This window comes from Syngnathoides biaculeatus, chromosome 10 (assembly GCF_019802595.1).
Source record: "Syngnathoides biaculeatus isolate LvHL_M chromosome 10, ASM1980259v1, whole genome shotgun sequence".
Lineage (NCBI taxonomy): Eukaryota > Metazoa > Chordata > Actinopteri > Syngnathiformes > Syngnathidae > Syngnathoides > Syngnathoides biaculeatus.
This window is the reverse complement of record NC_084649.1, coordinates 29,179,865-29,201,220: the sequence shown is the minus strand read 5'-3', so window position 1 is coordinate 29,201,220 and position 21,356 is coordinate 29,179,865. Positions and strand designations below refer to the sequence as shown.

Below are 21,356 nucleotides of genomic sequence, written 5' to 3'. Positions count from 1 at the left end.
CTAACTATGACGGCCAATTTCAATTGTAGTGGAGTGAGGAATCAGCCCACGACTACACGACAGGACTTGGTCAATGACCTGAAAAGAGCTGGGACCACCGTTTCCAAGGTGGCTGTTGGTAATACACTAAGACGTCTCATGGTTTGAAATCATGCATGGCATGGTAGGTTCCCCTGCTTAAACCAGCACATCTCAAGGCCCGTCTTGAGTTTGCCAATGACCATTTGGATGGTACAGAGGAGTCATGGGAGAAGGGTTTTGTGGTCAGATGAGACCAAAATTGAACTTTTTGGGCATAATTCCACGAACATTGTTTGGAGGAAGACGAATGATAAATTTAATCCCAAGAACACCATCCCTACTGTGAAAAATTGGGGTGGTAGCATCATGCTTTTTTTTTTTTTTTGTGGATGGGACAGGACGACTGCACTGTGTTCAGGAGAGCATGTCCGTGGCCATGTATTGTGAGATATTGAACAACTGCAGGAAACGTTTGACCTCTGTAATTGCAAACAAAGGCTACTGTACCAAATGTTAACATTGGTTTTCTCATGTGTTCAAATACTTATTTGCAGCTGTATCACACTCATAAATCATTAAAAAAAAAACATACGTTGTGATTTCTGGATTTTTCTTTTTGTTTTCCTCTCATAATGGACATGCACCTACAATGAAAATTTCAGATCCCTTCAGGATTTCTAAGGGGGAGAACTTACAATATAGAAGGGTGTTCAAATATTTATTTTCTTCACTTTATTTAGTCATCCACCAATTGTTGAAGATCTGACTGAAATATATGAGAGGCCTCTAATTTTCATCATAGATATACAGTGTTCCCTGTTAATAGCGGAGGCTATGTTCCTTACCCACCACGAATAACAAAAATTAGCAAATAATGGATGCAGTAATGCAATACCTATTTATGATATGTGCCATATTTTTGCAACCAAAAGGCGCAGTTAAAATTCTTACGTTTTCTTCAAATTAGACAGTGTACAACACATGGACAACATGTTCCAAAAGCTGTAAAATGTCATTGTGTGACTAGTCCAATGAAGTACACTTGAACCCACTGGTTACATTGCTAGCATGTGTGCTAGCACATGTTTTATGGAGTTGGGGTTATTTTAAAGGAAGACTGGGCAAAAAATGTGTTAGAGGTGAAAAGAGTATCAGATCCAGTGAGGAGGTTGAAACTTGAAATTGAGGGTTCTATGTGTAATGTCCTTAACAGCTATGCCCCACAGGTAGGATGTGACCTAAAGTCTAAAGAGAAATTCTGGAAAGAACTAGATGAAGTAGTTCTGAGCATCACAGACAGAGTTGTGATTGGTGCAGATTGTAATGGACATGTTGGTAAAGGATACAGGGGCGATGAAGAAAGGATGGGTAAGTACAGCATCCAGGAAAGGAACTTTGAGGGACAGATGGTGGTGGACTTTGCAAAAAGGATGCAAATGGCAGTTGCGAATACTTTTTTTCCAAAAGAGGCAGGAACACAGGGTGACCTACAAGAGCAATGGTAGAAGCGTGCAGGTCGATTACATTTTATGCAGGCAAAGTAATCTGAAGGTTACTGACTATAAGGTAGTGGTAGGGGAGAATGTAGCTCGACAGCATAGGATGGTGGTGGGGAGGAAAATTAAGACAAAGGGAGAGCAGAGAACCATGTAGTGGAAGCTGAGAAAGGAAGAATGTTTGTGGCCTTTTGGAAAGAGTTGAAATAGGATCTCAATAGACAGGAGGAGCTCCCAGAAGACTGGACTACTACAGCCAACGTGGTCAGAGAGACAGGCAGGAGAGTACTTGGTGTATCTTCTATGAGGAAATGGGAGAAGGAAACTTGGTGGTGGAACCCCAAAATACAGGACGTCATACAAGGAAAGAGTTTACCGAAGAAATGGGACAGTGAGAGGACTGAGGAGAAGCAAAAGGAATACATTCAGATGCGACGTAGGGCAAAGGTAGAGGTGGCAAAGGCTACACAAGAAGCATGCTGACACCAGGTTGGACACGAAAGATGGAGAAAAGGATCTCTACAGGTTGGCCAGGCAGGGATAGAAATGGGAAGGGTGTTGAGAAGGTAAGGGTTACTAAGCATAGAGATGAAGTGTTAACTGGTGCCAGTAGTGTACTACGTAGACAGAAAGAATAACAAGAACAAGTTGTTAAATGAAAAAAATGAGAGAGAAGGAAGAGTAGAAGTGGCAAGTGTGATGGACCAAGAAGTGGCAATGATTTGTATGAGGAAAGTTAAAAGGGGTTAGAGGATGAAAAATGCAAAAACAGTTGGTCTTGATGACATACCTGTAGAGATATAGAAGCAATTTGGGGAGTTGGATGTTGAGTTTTTGACCAACATATACCAACAGAATACTAGCGAGTGAAGAGTTCCCTCAGGAACGAAGGAAAAGTATGCTAGTTCCCCCCTCTTTTAGCCGTCACCCTATCATAGCGGAGGGGTATGTGTGTCCCGATGATCCTAGGAGCTAAGTTGTCTGGGGCTTCACGTCCCTGGTAGGCTCACCCGTGGCAAAAGTCCTAGGTGAGGGACCAGATAAAGTACGACTCCAAAACCCCTCCGACGAGTGCAAATGTTGGATCTTGGTTTCCCTTTCTCAGACGTGGGTCACCGGCGCACCCCTCTGAAGCCAAGTTTGGAGCTGGGGCTCGAAGGCGAGTGCCTGGTGGCCGGGGTTGCACCTATGGAGCACGGCCGGGCACAGCCTGAAAGGGTAACATGAGTCCCCCTTCCCATGGCCTCACCACCGGTGAGAAGGGGCATAGGGATCGGGTGCAATGTGACCTGGACTTTGGTCAAAAGCGGGGACCTTGCTAATCTGATCCCCGGCGACAAAAACTAGCCCTAGGGACATGGAATGTGCCCTGTTTGGCAGGAAAGGAGCCCGAGCTGGTGTGTCAGGTCGAGAATTTCCGACTTGATATAGTCGGATTCGCCTCTACGCACCGCTCGAGCTCTGGTACACTCCTCTTGAGAAGGGTTGGACTCTGTTCCACTCTGGAGTTGCCCAAGTTTATGCCGAGCAGGTCTGGGTATACTTATTTCCCCCCAGCTCGAGGCCTGTACATTGGGGTTTATCCCGGTAGATGAGAGGGTAGCCTGACTTCAGGTAGGGGGTTGGGTCCTGACGGTTGTTTGTGCCAATGCACCAAATAGCAGAGTACTCACTCTTTTTGGAATCCTGAGAGGGAGCGCTGGAGAGCGCTCCCCCTGGGGACTCCATCATTCTGCTGGGTGACTTTAATGCCCACATGGGCAATGACAGTAAGACCTGGAAGGACATGATTTGGAAGAAACCCCGCACCCCCGATCAGAACCCGAGTAATGTTCTAACACTGGACTTCTGTGCTCATCACGGATTGTCCATGACGAACACCATGTTCAAGCATCAGGATGTCCACATGTGCACCTGGCACCAGGACACCGTAGGTCGCAGTTCGATGATCGACTTTATCGTGTCATCAGACTTGTGACCGCATATTTTGGACACTCGGGTGAAGAGAGGGGCAGAGCTGTCAACTGATCACCACCTGGTGGGGAGTTGGCTCCAATGGTTGGGGAAGATGCCAGTCTGATGTGGCAGGCCGAAACGTATTGTGACTGTCTGCTGGGAACGGCTGGCAGATTCCCCCGTCAGAAGGAATTTAAACTCCCACCCCCGAAAGAACTTTGCTCACGTTCCAGGGGAGGCAGGGGACATTGAGTTCAAGTGGATGATGTTCCGCACCTGCATTGCTGAGGCTGCCGACCGGAGCTGTGGCCGTAAGGTTTTCGGAGCCTGTCGTGGCGGCAACCCTAAACACGTTGGTGGACTCCAACCGTGAGGGATACTGTCAAGCTGAAGAAGGAGTCCTATTGGGCATTTTTTGCCTGTGGGACTCCTGAGGCAGCTGATAGGTACCGCCTGGCCAAGCGGACTGCAGCTTCGGTGGTCATAGAGGGGAAAACCATGGGCGTGGGAGGAGTTTGGTAAGGCCATGGAGAACGACTTCAAGATGGCTTCAAGGAAATTCTGGTCCACCCTCTGGCATCTCAGGAGGGGGAAGCAGTGCACCGTCAACCCTGTGTGTTGTGGGGATGAGGCACTGCTGACTTCACCTCGGGATGTTGTGAGTCGGTGGTGAGATTACTTCGAATACCTCCTCAATTCCACCAACTCGCCTTCCCATGAGGAAGCTGAGTCTGGGTTCTGAGTCGGGCTCTTCTATCTCTGGGGTTGAGGTCGCCGAGGTGGTTAAAAAGCTCCTTGGTGGCATGGCTCTGGGGGTGGATGAGATTATGCCCGGAGTTCCTTAAGCAGGGGTGTCAAATACACGGCCCACGGGTCTGAGCAAAATGTAGATAACTTTCATCCAGAACCGACAAGTCAGGAAGCAGCGATACTTTGTTAAACGATGCATGATGAAGGCAGCTGAACTTGTATGTCCCGAGAAGCAACAAGCTTTTGCCAATATTAGCCTGAGGAGGAATACCATAGCAGAGAGGATTTCGGACATGTGAATACATGTGAATGACAAAAGTAAATTGCACATTTGTCTCGGGAAATCTGAGGTGTTTCATGAAATGTTTTGTCAAAGGAATGTTTATTAAATTTCAACGTTTTCTGAATGTTCTTGTGCTTCTTTACACCAAAATAAAGGAAAGACATATTTTTGATTATCTATAGCAGAGTATGGTGTAATTTTAATGGTCCGGTCCACTCGACTCCTACCGAGGTTGTATGTGGCCCACAATGTGAAATGAGTTTGACACCCCTGTAAAGGCTCTGAATGTTGTGGGGCTCTTCCTGGTTGACACGCCACTGCAACATCGCATGGACATCGGGGGACAGTGCCTTTGGATTGGCAGACTGGGGTGGTAGTAACCCTTTTTATGAAAGGGGACCGGAGGGTGTGTTCCAACTATAGGGGGATCACACTCTTTGGCCTCCTGGTAAGGTCTATTCAGAGGTGCTGGAGATGAGGGTCCATCAGGAAGTTGAATCTCAGATTCACCAGGAGCAATGATGTTTCTGTCCTGGCTGTGGAACAGTGGCCCAGCTCTACACCCTCGGCAGGATCCTCAAGGGTGCATGGGAGTTTTCCCAACCAGTCTACATGTGTTTTGTGGACTTGGAGAAGGCATTCGACCGTTCACTGCGCTGGATCTGTTTTCCTCTGCGCTGAGAGTGTGCGACAAGTGCGCAAATACGCAGTTGTGCAGCTGAGAGGGAACGTTAGTAGCGTGCCCCCTACAGGTCAAGGATGAGAGGATGAGATCCTGCCCCAAGTTGAGGAATTCAAGTATCTTGGGGTCTTGTTCACGAGTGAGGAAAGAATGGAGCGGGAGATTGACGGATTGGTGCAGTGTTTGCAGTGATGCAGACTTTGTATTGGTCTGTTGTAGTAAAGGGTGTCCGGGCTCTCCCTTAGAGATAGTGTGAGAATGGAAAAAGATGACTCGCTGTGGTGACCCCTAATGGGACAAGCCGAAAGGAAAAGAAGATAAATTATTGTGCCTAACAACTTTTCTGTGATGTCTCTTGTTCTTTTTTCTTGTTACTTTGCTGTTCTTTGTTCTGAATGACGGACGAGGGCAGCACTGACTGCAGGAGAAAAATTCCTTGTTTCACACACTTAGCCAATAAAGTTGATTCTTATTCTGATGTGTGTAAATGTTCTACTTGCATCCACATTTGCGATGCATGTCCAAGAAAAGCCACAAGTTGGCAAATAATTTTTCGCACTACTATGTGCTGCTTATCAGAAATGAATACTAATCTGTCCATCCTACAAAATTTGTGCAACTCTGAAGCGATGATAAACCATCATGTAAAGAACAATTGAACCAGACTTGGGAGACGTTCACACTGCAGGGCATTATGCCCAATTTCAATTTTTTGTTAAATTCAATCTTTTATTGCTCTTCACATTACGAAACAAATGTAGTTTCTACTATGGATGGAACGGGGCTGTGATGTCACACCCACATGCACAAACATGTTGTCATACTGCTCATGGAGCAACCACAAGTCAAAAGCATTGCCAGAAGTAAATATGGCCCCATACGTAGGTCTCATCATGTCCCATTTGTGGCAATTTGAGGGATTTTGTGCAACCAGAGCAAACGTTTTATAAGTTTTAAAGTGTCTTCTTTTTGCCGTTTCGCGGCGTCTGTTTTTTCAAACACTTGTGATGTTTGTCACCTTTTGATGATGTATAGTTCTGATTTGAAACTTTTGAGGGTCCCTACTGCACTTGTCAAATAAATTTCCGATTTTTATCCGCACATGAAATTGGCCTGTGAAAAAAATCAGAACTGTTCACACTGACATGAAAAACTGATTCCTTACATTGGGCGAAAAAATCTTAGTTTTGCTTCGTGAACATACCCTTATTTTTGATTGCTTGTTTACAACGAGATGGGGTCTCTGAACTACCTGCCCACTGATCAAATTTGAAATGTAATTAATTAAAGTTAATCTTTGGTTACCTGCCAGTATCTGAAAGTCCTAATGCAGACGATTATGTTGGAGAAGACTCACAAAATGTCTGTGGCATGAATTACGAGTCTATGGTCCTCCACCTTATGTCAACATGATGTAGGGAATGTAGCAAGGCGATGATTGTGGGCTCATTGTTTCACAAATGTAGCATTTGGATGGTTCACACCGAGACAACTGTATTTTGGTATTTATCCACCTGACAGCCTTTCGGGGGGGAAATTACTTGATTCAAGTTCCTACAACATTGTATTAGTGTAGACGCAAAATCACAATGCAAAATTGCAGATCCGAAAGGCGGTGCTTCTCAAAGAGTGCTACGCATGGGGGGGTGACTCTGGGGGTCATGCTTTTTTTTTTTTTTCTGAACTAGAATAAAGTGTAATTGCCCGTCGACTACAGTAGTTGGCAGTGGCGCTCTCATTGTCAGTGTGCGCAGGGAGTATTAGCTCGATGGTGTAGTTTTTTTTTTTTTTTTTTTTTTTTTATTGCACCGAGCAGGCAATTTGGATTACAGTAAACAAACTCATAAGAGACAGCATTATTTTTTTTTTTAACAGGGATGAAAAGAGAGGCAGGGAGAGACAAAGACAATGAGACAAAAGAAAATCACCCAAAAGCTAAGACAAGGAAAGCGGATGTAGCGCTTGTCTTCATTGTGACTACAGTGGGAGACGTGGAATGACCGGTGTGTTTACTGTGTTTAAAAATGTTAGCAGCGGACAGTATGAAGCCAAATAAATTAAAGCGCCACTTAGACATTACACCCCAGTCATGCTGATTAGCCGCTGGATTTTTTTTGTCCAGCTAAAACATGCTGAATATTGCGAACAATCATTCCACTTTGTGAAAGCCACTTAAACCAGTGAGATTGTTAGCATCATATAAGGTAGCGTACCAAATGGATAGGTCTCCGATTATGTCACCACAGTCCTAGTCCCTTGTCCGCCATTTTGTGTGTCTGAAGCAAGGGAAGGGTCTATGTAAACAAAGCAAGCAAGCCCCTTTCGTCCGATAATACGGGCCACACATAAGGCTGTACTAACCGCGCTGAATCTGGGCGAACAATGAGGTAGTATTTTCATATTCCAAAGGTCGTTGTCAACCAGGGTAGTAATACTAAGCGACGGTCGACAGACAGATGGAACCTATGGTTGTCGAGGATCAACTGAGCTGTATTTCTTCCTGATCCAACAAAGAGACAATATGAAGTTTGCTCGGATAATTTCGTAACAGGTAACGTTTTAAATTAAATACTTGAGGCAACAAGGAATGAATAAATTATGTAAATTATGTACAAAGGTATGAGATAGAATTCTTTAAGAGAAAAAAAATCGACTTAAATTTGTAACTGCAGAGGGCGGTAACCAGTAAGACCTCTCATTTATAACTGTATTGCTATCCTGTAATTTTACTGAAGCCTCAATTGACCCCTCCGTGGATATTGCGCAATCCGCGTCACTGACCAATCAGAGGCCAGAGATCTGCATAGACCAAAGCCCGTTTTTGCTCCCGCCATTTTCTCTGACAACATTGAATGGTCCAGTATAGGTTTAGTTAGCGTTTTATCGCGTATTTGGATTATTTAACAAAAAATATGGTTAAAAGGTGTAGTCACTCACTCTGTAATAGTGACGACAGGTATCCTGAAAGGCTAGTTGGTGGAGTTCGATTCGTACCCTTTCCAAAACCGAAGACCCAGTACGAAAAATGCCTTCGATGGGTCAAACTTTGTGGAAGACCGCATCATCAACTAAATCCATCTAATATCAACCGGAACACGTTTGCATGAAGGTATGCCCGATATTTGATTTTCAATACGTCTCGTATAAATGAATTCGAAGTTCTTCGCTAGCATAACACTGCTGCGTGTGAACGATTGACACACTTATTCTTTGTTGAGCGATATTTAGCGATGGTCGGACTGCACAAACGTATTGATTTCTTGCTGGCTCGCGGCCAGAAGCTTAACCAGACTGTGTTTGCACGAAGATATGCCTTAAATTTGATTTTTAATACACGTCTCGTATAAATGAATGAGACGTTCTCCGCTAGCATAACATTGCTACGTGTGAACGATTGACACACTTATTCTTTGTTGAGCGATATTTAGCGATGATCGGACTGCACAAACGTATTGATTTCTTGCTGGCTCGCGGCCAGAAGCTTAACCAGACTGTGTTTGCACGAAGATATGCCTTAAATTTGATTTTTAATACACGTCTCGTATAAATGAATGAGACGTTCTCCGCTAGCATAATATTGCTACGTGTGAATGATTGAATGAAATCAGAAGCATGGCGTCTCTCTCAGTTAAGAATGTATTGTATTTAGAATCTATAATATATCGTTGATTTGAATGAAATCAGAAGCATGGAGTCTGTCTCAGTTCAGAATGAATTGTATTGTATTTGCCATTTTTACTGTTTGTCTTACGTCAGCGCACGTGGCGTGACGTCACTTCAGGAGGCGTGGTTAAGTGCCCTGTACGGAGGGGTCAATTGCAAAAAGAAGGGCAGCCACGTGTGAACACACTTCTCCAAGACTAGCTATACAGGTACAATGACCGGAGAGAACGCAGCCTTTTATTGGGATATGATCCAGGGACGTAGTAGTGGCTCGGTAGACATCTGAGAATGTCTTACTCGAGCCGCCATTACACACTGATTACCGATCACTTGTTGCCGTTCATCTTGAACCCACCCACTTACAAAGTCATTGTAGGCTTGTAGAGACTTGTAAGCCTTTAGTTCACCAAGGGTATATGTGCTCACAGAATTCACAAGATAATTAACGATATCGGATATGTAATGTCACGATAGCCTTCCACATCGTCACTCCAGTCGCATGCTTGAAATTCATATGGATCTTTGCCGCCGATGTCCTTCAATTTCTCCAAGTATCTGGCTCTGCTTAAAGCATCAAATGTTTTTGTCGAATACGATTGCATTTGCGTTATAACTCTTGCACCAAATGTAAAAATGAACGATAGAAAAAACTTCACGCTTCACCATTCACAAATGTTCTTTAAACTCTAAGACACACAGTATGGCATCCGACGCAAGGCATGATGGGTAATCGGAAACCTATCCATTGCTCAGTGCAACAAAAAAAAACCTCACTGCATAACAGATGTATTCATTTTTTGTTGTTTTATATATTTTGCTCCTGAGTTAATGTTGATGAACTGAATTTGAAGTTATTGATTTTATTTAATTTTATTTTTCACTATCATATGGCGCAATAAGTCAAAGATGTTTACAGTTTAAACAAGGTTTTGTTTTTTATTTCAGGCAATTAATGCGCTTAAAATCTTTTCTATTACAAACTAAAAAACAATGTTATCTGTTGTAACTTGAACTATATTTCTATTTTTTTATGTTAGTCAGAACAAAATGTTATGCAGAGCTGTACTTATAACAATGTCATCGACAAATGATATTTATTGTCGTGTTGGAGGGTGGGGGGAGTGGGAATTTTTGGCTGTGGTGGGATCTTGACAGAAAATAATTGAGAAGCACTGCCATAAGGCAACATGACTTCCAAGTATTTTGACATATGCAAACCGATCCATGATCCCTGGTATGCGATAGATAGACCCAACACCATCGTGGGAAAAACATGCCCTTATCCTGATGCCTGCACCACAATGCTTCACGGTCATCACTGTGTACTGTGGCTTGAATTCAGTTTGGAGTTTGTCTCACAAACTGTCTGTAGCCCCTGAACCCAAAAGAAATATTTTACTCTCATCAGTCCACAATATAGTACCCCATTTCTTTTTAGATCAGTTGTGTTCTTTGCCTAACTGTATCCTCTTCTAGACATGCATTTTTTTTTTTAACAGAGGGACATTGTGGGGGATTTTTCTAAGTTAGTTAGTTCGTTTCACACAGACGTCTTGTCACTGTCATAGTACTTACAGGTAACATCAGAGTGTCTTTGATCATCCTGGGCCTGGCTGAGCCTTTGTTATTCTGGTTTTATTCTGTGATCTATTTTGATGGTTTTCTTCTATTTTCTGTCACAGGTCTCTGGTTTTGCTCTCCTTGTTCAGATATCATTTTTGCTGAACAACCTATAATTTTTTTGCACGTCTTTGTAAGGTTTCCCTTCTCCAATCAACCTTTTAATCAAAGTACGCTGTTCTTCTGAATAATGTGTTGAAAGACCAATTTCCTCAGGCTTTCGAGGAGAAATGCATGTTCATGTGCTGGCTTCATTCTTAAATAGGGCTCACCTGATTCACACCCGTTTTTCACAAAATTTATGTTACTGAATGCCACACTGCTATTTATTTAACACAACCCTTTCAACAAATTGCTCAATTGCACAGCCTTAAGAGTGTGTATATTAAGAATGGTAGGTCTTGTTGGTTTTCTGAGAATTTACTGTACCTACTGGTAATTTGACATTTAGCAATTAAAAAAAATGGACTAACATGGATTAATCTGGTTAGTCACGTTTGACTGGTATTATTTTGAACACTACATTAGAAAAAAACAGTAATAGTACTCACAATCACACCTTGGAGGAATTTTTAGTTTCCAATTATTGCATGTTTTAGGGATATGAGATGAAATCGGAGTGCCCAGAGAAAACCTACGCAGGCATGGGGAGAACATACAAACTCCACAGAGGCGAGGCCAGGATCTGAACCTGGGTACACAGAACTGTGAGGCCAACACTGTAACAAGTCGCCCCACCGTGCCGCCATTTCTTATTATTTTTGGCAATTGTGGATGTTGTGCTCTTCAGCCCAAAAAAGAAAACAACCATATGGACTTCTATGTACACAAAGTTGAAAGCCCGCATCTGTGATGGCATGTGACTGTGAGTGCCAGTGGCATGGGTAACTAACTTACACATCTGAAGGCACCACTTATGCTGAAAGGTACATATGGGCACCCTTCTACCAACATACTCACTCTCTCGCCTCTGATCATGTCCAAACCATCAAAGTCTGCTCTCTCTAATCTTGTTTCCAAAACATCCAAGTTTGGCTGTCCCTCTAATGAGCTCATTTCTAATCCTATCCAACCTGTTCACACCAAGCGAGAACCTCAGCATCTTCATTTCTGCTACCTCCAGTTCTGCTTCCTGTTGTTTCTTCTGAGCCACCGTCTCTAATCCGTACATCATGGTCGGCCTCACCATCATTTTATAAACTTTGCCCTCCATCCTAGTGGATACTCCTCTGTCACATAAAACACCAGACACCTTCCGCCAACTGTTCCACCCCGCTTGAACCCGTTTCTTCACTTCCTTACCACACTTTCCATTGCTCTGTATTGTTGACCCCAAGTATTTGAAGTCATCCACCTTCGCTATCTCTTCTCCCTGGAGCTTCACTCTTCCTCCTCCGCCCCTCTCATTCACGCACATATATTCTGTTTTACTTCGGCTAATCTTCATTCCTCTCCTTTCCAGCGCGTAGCTCCATCTAACTGTTCCTCCGCCTGTTCCTTGCTTTCACTGCAGATTACAATATCATCTGCAAACATCATGGTCCAAGGGTAATCTAGTCTAACCTTGTCTGTCAGCCTATCCATTACTACCGCAAACAGGAAGGGGCTCAGCGTTGAACCCTAATGCAGTCCCACCTCCACCTTAAATCCTTCTGACACACCACCGGCACATTTCACCGCTTTTCTGCTGCCCTCATACATGTCCTGTACTATTCTAACATATTTCTCCGCCACACCAGACTTGCGCGTGCAGTACAACAGTTCCTCTCTTGGTACTCTGTCATAGGCTTTCTCTAGGTCTACAAAGATACAATGTAGCTCCTTCTGACCTTCTCTGTACTTTTCCTCAAGCATCCTCAAGGCAAATAATGCATCTGTGGTACTCTTTCTAGGCATGAAACCATACTGTTAATCACATATACTTCTGTCCTGAGTCTAGTCTCCACTACTCTTTCCCATAACTTCATCGTGTGGCTCATCATCTTCATTCCTCTGTAGTTTCCACACTGAACATCGCCTTTGTTGTAAAAAAATGGGGACTAGCACACATTTCCTCCATTCTTCAGGCATCGTCGCTCTCGCTCGTATTCTATTGAATAACTTGATCAAAAACTCGACAGCCAACTCACCAAATTGCTTCCATACCTCCACTGTTATGTCATTGGGACCAACTGTTTTTCCATTTTTCATTCTGTAAGGGCCTTTATAATTTCTCCCTTACTAATCAATGCCATTTCCCGGTCATTCACACTTGCCTCTTCTACTCTACCTTCTCTCCCATTTTCTTCATTCATTAACTTCTCAAAGTACTCTTTCCATCTACTTAGCACACTACTGGGACCAGTCAACATATTTCCATCGCTATCCTTAATCACCTTTTCTTGCTGCACATCCTTCCCATCTCTATCCCTCTGTCTGGCCAACCTGTAGAACTCCTTTTCTCTTTCTTTCGTATCCAACCTGGAGTACATGTTGTCATATGAGTCTTGTCTTGTCTTCGCCACCTCTACCTTTGCCCTACGACGCATCTCAATGTATTCCTTACGCCTCTCCTCAGTCCTCTCCGGGTCCCACTTCTTCAGTTTCCAAACGTTAATTGAATGTAGTTAAAAGAAAAAGGGATGTAACACGTAAACATGACCATGTCACAGCTTTTTGAAACATGTTGCAGCCATAATATTCCAAGTTAATGATTATTTTCTAAAAACAATAAAGTTTATCAAATTGAACACATCTTATTCTTTGTAGTGTATTCAACACAACGACCCAACTACATTGGCATGTGAGTTTGCAGAAGGCACTGATCTTGTATGTTGTGACAACCATTGTTGTGCTTCTCACGACTGTAGCTCCGCTGGTATTTGGGGAAGATTTTCATGCATCTCAGGAGGAAAACAGACTGTTTGGTTGAAGAAGATTCACAAAAATAAAAGTAAAAGAGGTTGTAAAAGAAAGTTGTTGGTCCATCGTGGTGCACTTCTAGCTTCACTGCCAGTTGAACTTATGGCGGGCCCAATTCTTGTTCTTAGCTATGCGTATGGTACATCCGGTGCAGAATGCCAGCAGTTGGTTGCTGAGCTGTCTTGTCAATGTTTTTGACAAATGTTTGAAAATATGGAAATTCAGATAAATTGTTCTGGAAAGGAAGTTCTCTAGGTTATACAATATAATAATAATGTGGTTAATATGAAGGAAATTAATTTCTGTTGTCCTCCCCTGTACCTTCCCAGTAAACCCCAGCCCTATGAAAGGCAAGGGAAAAGGCATCAATACCAAGGCTATGGAAAAGATTTCACCAGAAGAGGAAGAGGAGGATCCTGAGAGTCCCTTTGAGGAGGAGGAGGAAGCTGAGAAGAAAGATACATCCCATGCTCCCAAGATGACAAAGAAGAGTACTGGAGAGGAGGAGGATGAAGAGGAGGAGGGGGGCTCAGAGGAGGAAGCTCCCTCTGGGGAAGACTAGATCGTACCCCAAAAATGTCCATCTTAATTATTTTATTTTATTTTTTTTTTTTTAGTGGTCTGCTTTGTTCTCTTGGTGGCCTGGCTACATGGTGTGGACTAGATGTGCTTGTCTTTTCTCTACTTACCTTGAGCATGGATCATAGTTTAGCCATCTGATCATCTGATTTCACACTCTGTTTCACCCATTGTTTTGAGCTTCTCACCCCTGACTTCTCCATCTTCAACCAATAGGACAATTTATAAGGCTTTTGAAAAAAGTACTTATATTTGTTTTTGGTTCATTGAAATTCCATCCTGCATAAACATTTTCATTCATGTTCTTCCCTCAAAATTATCAGTCATGCCGTTTTTGTTTCCTTGTATGCGGAAGGCACGAAAGTTACACTGTGACAAGTCACCATACGCAGTAAAGTGATTTACAGAAATTTTACTTTTGAACTTTTAATGTTCATTTATTTTGCCATTGCTACATTAAAATATCACAAATATCTTACTGGATTAAAGCTATGTTTTATTCTTTTTGATTTTGCTGCTTTGTGGGCAGACCAGTAAATGAGAATAAAATTGAAGGTTGTAATTTTGGAAATTATTCATTTAGTTGAATGTAGATCATGGTTCACTGTTAGGTCTGCTGTGTCACCTACATAAGACATTAAAACTTGATAAACCCAAACATGTTAATGAACAAGTTACCATTTAAGGTCCAATTTTTCTCCTGTTTCTTCCATTTATGATTTCTTATGCTTCATAAATTTTGATCGTCCACAATCACTGCATTCTCAATGTAGCCATTTAATCATTTGTACCAGGCAAGAACCACGTAAAAGTTTTTTTGTTTTTTTGGAAGGGGGGGGTGTTACATTTTTTTCTTCCTCAAATATGTGGTTTATCTCTTGTTCATTGTATTACTTCTATATTGAGATTTTTTTTGTAATGTTTGTTTTTTAAGAAACAAAATAAAATGTATCTTGATTTTAAAGAAAAACTGCCCAATCCATTCTGCTCCTTGCCTTTTTTACTTGGAGTATGATAAAGTATACAGTAAATTGTTCACTTTGACTCAGATTACAGAGTAAAAATGCAAACCTCATACAGGCACGGCCAGGATTAGAACCCCGATCCTCAGAAATGTGAGGCCAACGCTCTATAGAGCTCGTGCGCCAATGTCATAAAATCACGTGACATCGCCATATTGCCGGTTTAGCAAAACATTGTTGAAAGTTAATTCAATTGAAACGAAACAATGTCTTATAGCATGACATCCAGAGTTTTGTCCGATACCGTTAAACATTTAGAAAGTGAAAATAAACGAAGGTATGTGGGAAAAATTAGAGACTTGCCATAGAGGACCCACATTTAATGCCGAAGTCCATGTTTTCGCCGATAAGAAGTTGGACTGATAATTCGCTTCCGCTTGTCTTGGACAACTGGATATGCACATGTATCTGGTGAGTAAGTCGTCGAGATTTACACAGAAGTTTGAAAGCGTATAAAAGTCTGGACACATACAAATACAACGTTTCTGGATCTGTTCTCAATATGGAATAAATCCCACATAGTGATGGACCCACTTAGATTGACCACTTGTTTTACACAAACTCGCATTCATGAACTATGATTGAGAAAAAAATTTAGGTCAGGGAGTCATTTTACACAGAACATGTTAATCTCCGTACACGGAAGAGTGTTGTGGCCACACATTAACCTCCATAAACCTCTCTGTGACTGATGTTTTCTTTCTTTTTTTTTTTTAAATATGCGTTGTTCTCAAATGAGTCAACTTGGCATTATAAATACTTCTTGGTAATTTGATATTGAGAAGAATAATTCCTACATGAATGAAGTGATCGGTACAGAGGTATAGTATTTGCGACCTTTTTGTTAAGCCAGTTAAAATCAGCACACTGGTTACAAGTAATACTTGACAAATTTGTTCATATTTTACAGTTTGGATGTTATGGAACTGAAATGGAAAATTCCTGCCTCAACTTTGAAACCAACCCCTACTGGAGTTGGCTAGGATCGTTTTTGTCTAGGGCAGGGACATTCTGAACGATGACACTGCTGCTTGAACATTTCTGTATCCTTGTGATGATGTCACACAGGAAACTAACCTTGTTAAATATACAGTACATCCAAATCCCAATTTATAGAGCATACCTTCTAAATACAAACACAGACACATGCACACACACACAAAGATATTTAATCTAGCATGTACTTAAAGTTCAAATATTGTATGTCCGTTTTCAAAGACGAGGCCTCCCGAATGACCCTCAATGTATTGGCACCCCCTCGACAACTCCAAGCATTCAACATCTTCTTTTAATCCCAAACTAATAATACATATCGTGACAAGTTATTCATAATATTACGTGCAAACTTCTGATCTCCTGCATCTTGCTCTCTAACAGCAACTGGCCTCATCTCTTCCCTCACAACATCAGTCAACTTCTCTTTGGTCTTCCTCTCGCTATTTGCCTGGCATTTCCATCCTCAGCACCCTTCTACCAATATACCCACTCGCTCGCTTCTGGACGTATCCAAACCATCGAAGTCTGCTCTCTCGAACCTTGTCTCCAAACACCACCATCCTATGCTGTCGAGCTACACTCTCCCTTACCACTACCTTACAGTCAGTAATCTTCAGAAGTCATCATCATTCTTTTACGTGAGAGTGACCGGATGGAGATGTTCACACTTATAATTTCCTACCACTTTGAAGCACACTCTGCTGAGTTCTCCCTTTTTACTTCCTGAAGGTGATCCCCAGTTACATAGCTTCTCTAAAGGGAGGGAGAGCACACAGAAAGCAAATATGTCTTTCCTCGGCACTGAGACACCCAACAGCCAAATGCAAAATGCCCCATCCACTCTCTTCTGAGAAGATAAGGGCACAGTTCTGATCTTGGAGCATTTAGCACCCTGGTCATACTCCTTATCACACGCTTGTCTCTTCACAGACAACTTCAACATACATGATTCATACAAGGTTATACTGCTGAATAAATGCTTTGCAATGGTATAAGAGTAAATATGGGATAACACGATGTGCATTAATTCGAACACTATTGAAAAAAAGTATTTTCTTGCATGTTTTTGCGCGTTCTAGCATGTTCCTGCATTTTTCTATAAGCTTCCTCTTTCTACATTTCTGCATGTTTTTATGTCTTTGGTCGCACGCAATAGTAAATTCAGCTACTGTGGGTCGAAAACAAAGAAGAGGAGGAAAGCGGTTGTTTCGGCAGAAGAAGAAGAGGAATGCACAGAACCTAAAAAGGAGTGTAGGGAATTTGACTGTTGGGATTATGACAGGAAAAGCCCAGGGATGACTTGATGTCATGATTATGAGAAAGGTTAAAATATTGTGCACCCAAGAGATTCGGTGGATAGGTAGTAAGGCTAGACGTTAGGGGGAGGGTTCAAATTATTTTATCACGGAGTATGTGGGAAGAGAAATGGAGTAGGGGTTATTTCAAAGGAGGAGCTGGCTAAGAATGTCTTGGAGGTGAAAAGTGTATCAGATTGAGTGTTGAGGCTGAAACTTGAAATTGAGGGTGTTTTGTATTATGTGATTTGCGACTATGCCCCACAGGTTGGATGCGACTTAGAGTTGAAAGAGAAATTCTGGAAGGAACTAGATGAAGTAGTTCTGAGCATCCCAGACAGAGAGAGCTGTGATTGGTGCAGATTGTAATGGACATGTTGGTAAAGGAAACAGGGCCGATGAAGCAGTGTGTGAGAAGTAAGTATGGCATCCAGAAAAAACTTTGAGGGACACATGGTGGTGAATCTTTGGATGGATGGAAATGGCAGTAGTTAACACTTTTTTTGTAGAAGAGGCAGGAACATATAGTGACCCACAGGACCGAAGGTATAAGCACGCAGGTGGATTATATTTTGTACAGATGATGTAATCTGAAGTAGGTTATTGACTGTAAAGTAGTGGTAGGGGAGAGTGTAGCTCGACAGCATAGGATGGTGGAATGTAGGATGACTCTGGTGGTGGGGAGGAATATCAAGAAGACAAAGTTGGAGCAGAGAACCATGTTGTGGAAGCTGAGAAATGAAGACTGTTGTGCAGCTTTTCAGAAAGAGGGGAGAAAGGCTCTCAAAGGTACAGGAGGAGGTCCAAGACTGGACGTCTACAGCCATGATGATCACAGAAACAGGCAGGAGAGTCCTTGGTGTGCCTTCTGCACGGAAGGGGGAGAAGCAGACTTGGTGGTTGGACCCCCAATATATGGGAAGGCATACAGTGAAGAAAATAAGTATTTTTACACCCTGCTATATTGCAAGTTCTCCCACTTGAAAATCATGGAGGGGTCTGATATTTTAATTGTAGGTGTATGTCTACTGTGGGAAACATAATCTAAAAAAAAAAAACAGGTAGCGCAATATTGTGCTGCCCAACGGGCTGAAGATAATCATGTTCACCATGATTATGCTCCCATATCCCATCTCACATCTCACCCTAACCTAACCCTATAATCTAAAAAGAAAAATCCAGAAATCACAATGTATCATTTTTGTAACCATTTATTTGTGTGATACATTAGTATTTGAACGCCTGAGAAAAACAATGTTAAAATTTGGTACAGTAGCCTTTGTTTGCAATTACAGAGGTCAAACGTTCCCTGTAGTTGTTCACTAGGTTTGCACACACTGCAGGAGTGATTTTGGCCCACTCCTCAACACAGATCTTCTCTAGATCAGACAGGTTTCTGGGCTGTTGCTGAGAAACATGGAGTTTCAGCTCCCTCCAAAGATTTTCTATTGGACTTAGGTCTGGAGACTGGCTAGGCCACGACAGAACATTAATATGCTTCTTACGCAGCCACTCCTTGGTTTTCCTGGCTGTGTGCTTCAGGTCATTATCTTTCAACATAGACCCAGCCACGACCCATCTTCAATGCTCTGACTGAGGGAAAGAGGTCGTTCCCCAAAATCTCACAATACATAGCCGCGGTCATGCTCTACATTGCAGTTGTCCTGTCCCATGTGCAGGAAAAACACCACCAAAGCATGATGCTACCACTTCCCATGCTTCACAGTAGGGATGGTGTTCTTGGGATGGAACTCATTTGTCTTCCTCCAAACACAGTTAGAGGAATTATGACCAAAAGTTCCATTTCGGTCTCATCTGACCACAAAACTGTCTCCCATAAAGCCTCTGTATCATCTAAATGGTCATTGGCAAACTTAAGACTGGCCTGGACAAGTGCTGGTTGAAGCAGGGGTACCTTCCATGCCATGCATGATTTCAAACCATGACATCTTTGTGTATTACCAACAGTAATCTTGGAAATGGTGGTCCCAGCTCTTTTCAGGTCATTGACCAGGTCCTGTTGTGCAGTCCTGGGCTGATTCATCACCTTTTTAAGGATCACTGAGACCCCACGAGGTGATATCTTGCATGGGGCTCCACTCCGATTTAGATTGGCATGTTTCGCTTCTTCCATTTTCTAACGATTGCTCTAACAGTGAAGCTTTTTTCACCAAGATGCTTGGCAATTTCTCCTTAGCCCTTTCCAGCTGTGTGGAGTTGTACAATTTTGTCTCCGTCTTTGTACAGCTCTTTGGTCTTGGCCATGTTACAAGTTGAAGTCTGACTGATTGTATGGGGTAGACAGGTGTCTTTATGCAGCTAATGACCTCACACAGCTGCATCTGATTCGGGATAGTACATGGAGTGGAGGTGGACATTTAAAGGCGGACTAACGGGTCTTTTAGGGTGTTCAAATACTTCTTTGAAGCTTTATCATACAAATAAATCATTAAAAAATTTGTGATTTCTGGATTTTTCTTTTTAGATTATCTCTTACAGTGGACATGCATCTACGATGAACATTTCAGACCCCTCAATGATTTCTAAGTGGGAGAACTTGCAATATAGCAGGGTGTTCAAATACTTACGTTCTTCACTGTAGCAGGGTGTTCAAATACTTATTTTCTTCACTTTTTATTGTTATACATTATTTACCTTGAGGATGCTTGTGGAAAAGTAGGGAGAAGGTAAGAAAGAGCTACATTTCGTGTTTGTGGTTCTAGAGAAAGCCTATAATATAGTACCAAGAGAGGAACTATGATACTGTATTCGCAAGTCTGGTGTGGCGGAGAAATATGCTAGAATAGTACAAAACATGTATGAGGGCAGCAGAACAGTGGTGGGGTGTGGCATGGGAGTTTCAAAAGAATTTGAGGTGGAGGTGGGACTAAGAAAGCAGCCACTTGTTGTCCAGAAACTACGATACACTTCTGGAAGAATTGTCAAAAATAAAACCGTCCCAAACCTTGCGGCCAGCCTTCTTTGAAGAGTTGAAGCTGTTATACAGAAGTTCCAAAGGGTATACCGACATCATATTGAACCTTATGCATTAGGAATGGGGTACAGTGAATGACTGGTTAGAGCAGGGATGCTCAATGAGTCAATCGTGAGGCAGTTTTGGGTCGATTGCGACGGGGTGCTGAAAAAAAAAGACAGCCATATTTTTCTGACCTTTAGCTCACCACACATGTGCAAACAACAACACTTAGGACAGGAAAACAGGCTAGTCAGTTAGTTCCCCCCTATTTTAAGCCCCTTGCTTAAGAAATCTCATCAAACAGGAGTATGGATGGTGGTGTAAAGAAGAAAACAAAAACATCACTTTCATACAGAATGGGAGGCGGACTTGTTTTTCACAATGTCATTTTCAAAGTGCATTTGCCTCATCTGCCAGTGGAGTGAAATGTGTGGCTGCATTTTCAAACTGTTTTTGGAAAATACGACGCCGACATTCTGCCGAAAAGCAAGCTGAGAATAACAAAAATGAACAAACTAAAATCCCAATTGGCCGCACAGCAGTCACTTTTCACACAATATAGTTCAACAGCTTCAATGCCCACGTGAGCAATGACAGTGAGACCTGGAGGGTGTGATTGGGAAGAACGATCAAAACTTGAGTGGTGCTCTGTTACTGGACTTCTGTGCTCATCACGGATTGTCCATAACAAACACAATGTTCAAGTATAAGGGTGTTCACATGTCCACTTGTACAACCGCTGTCAGAGTTTGGTCTGCATTGGCGGCAAGAAGTCGGACTCGTTTCCAGTGAGAGTAAGACTCCACCAAGGCTGCCCTTTGTCACCGATTTTGTTCATAACTTTTATGGACAGAATTTCTAGGTGCAGCCAAGGCGTAGAGGGTGTCCGGTTTGGTGGCCTCAGCATCCCATCTTTGTTCTTTGCAGATGATGTGGTTCTATTGGCTTCATCAAGCCGTGATCTTCAGCTCTCACTGGAGTGATTCGCAGCCGAGTGTGAAGCGGCTGGCATGAGAATCAGCACCTCCAAATCCAAGACTATGGTCCTTAGTCGGAAAAGGGTGGTGTGCCCCTCCAGGTCGGGGATGAGATCTTTCCTGAAGCGGAGGAGTTCA

General features: G+C 42.6%; 1 protein-coding gene across 2 annotated transcripts in view; it reads left to right on the top strand.

The window, feature by feature from the left end:
• Positions 1-14,921, top strand: part of nucks1a (nuclear casein kinase and cyclin-dependent kinase substrate 1a) — a 138,011-nt gene extending 123,090 nt beyond the window's left edge. For both annotated transcript variants that reach the window (XM_061832983.1, XM_061832982.1), the window contains one exon: positions 13,702-14,921. In XM_061832983.1, the coding sequence (XP_061688967.1) occupies positions 13,702-13,934 (233 nt within the window). In that variant the 3' untranslated portion in view covers positions 13,935-14,921. The remainder of the gene's footprint in view (positions 1-13,701) is intronic.
• The last annotated feature ends 6,435 nt before the right edge of the window (positions 14,922-21,356 follow it).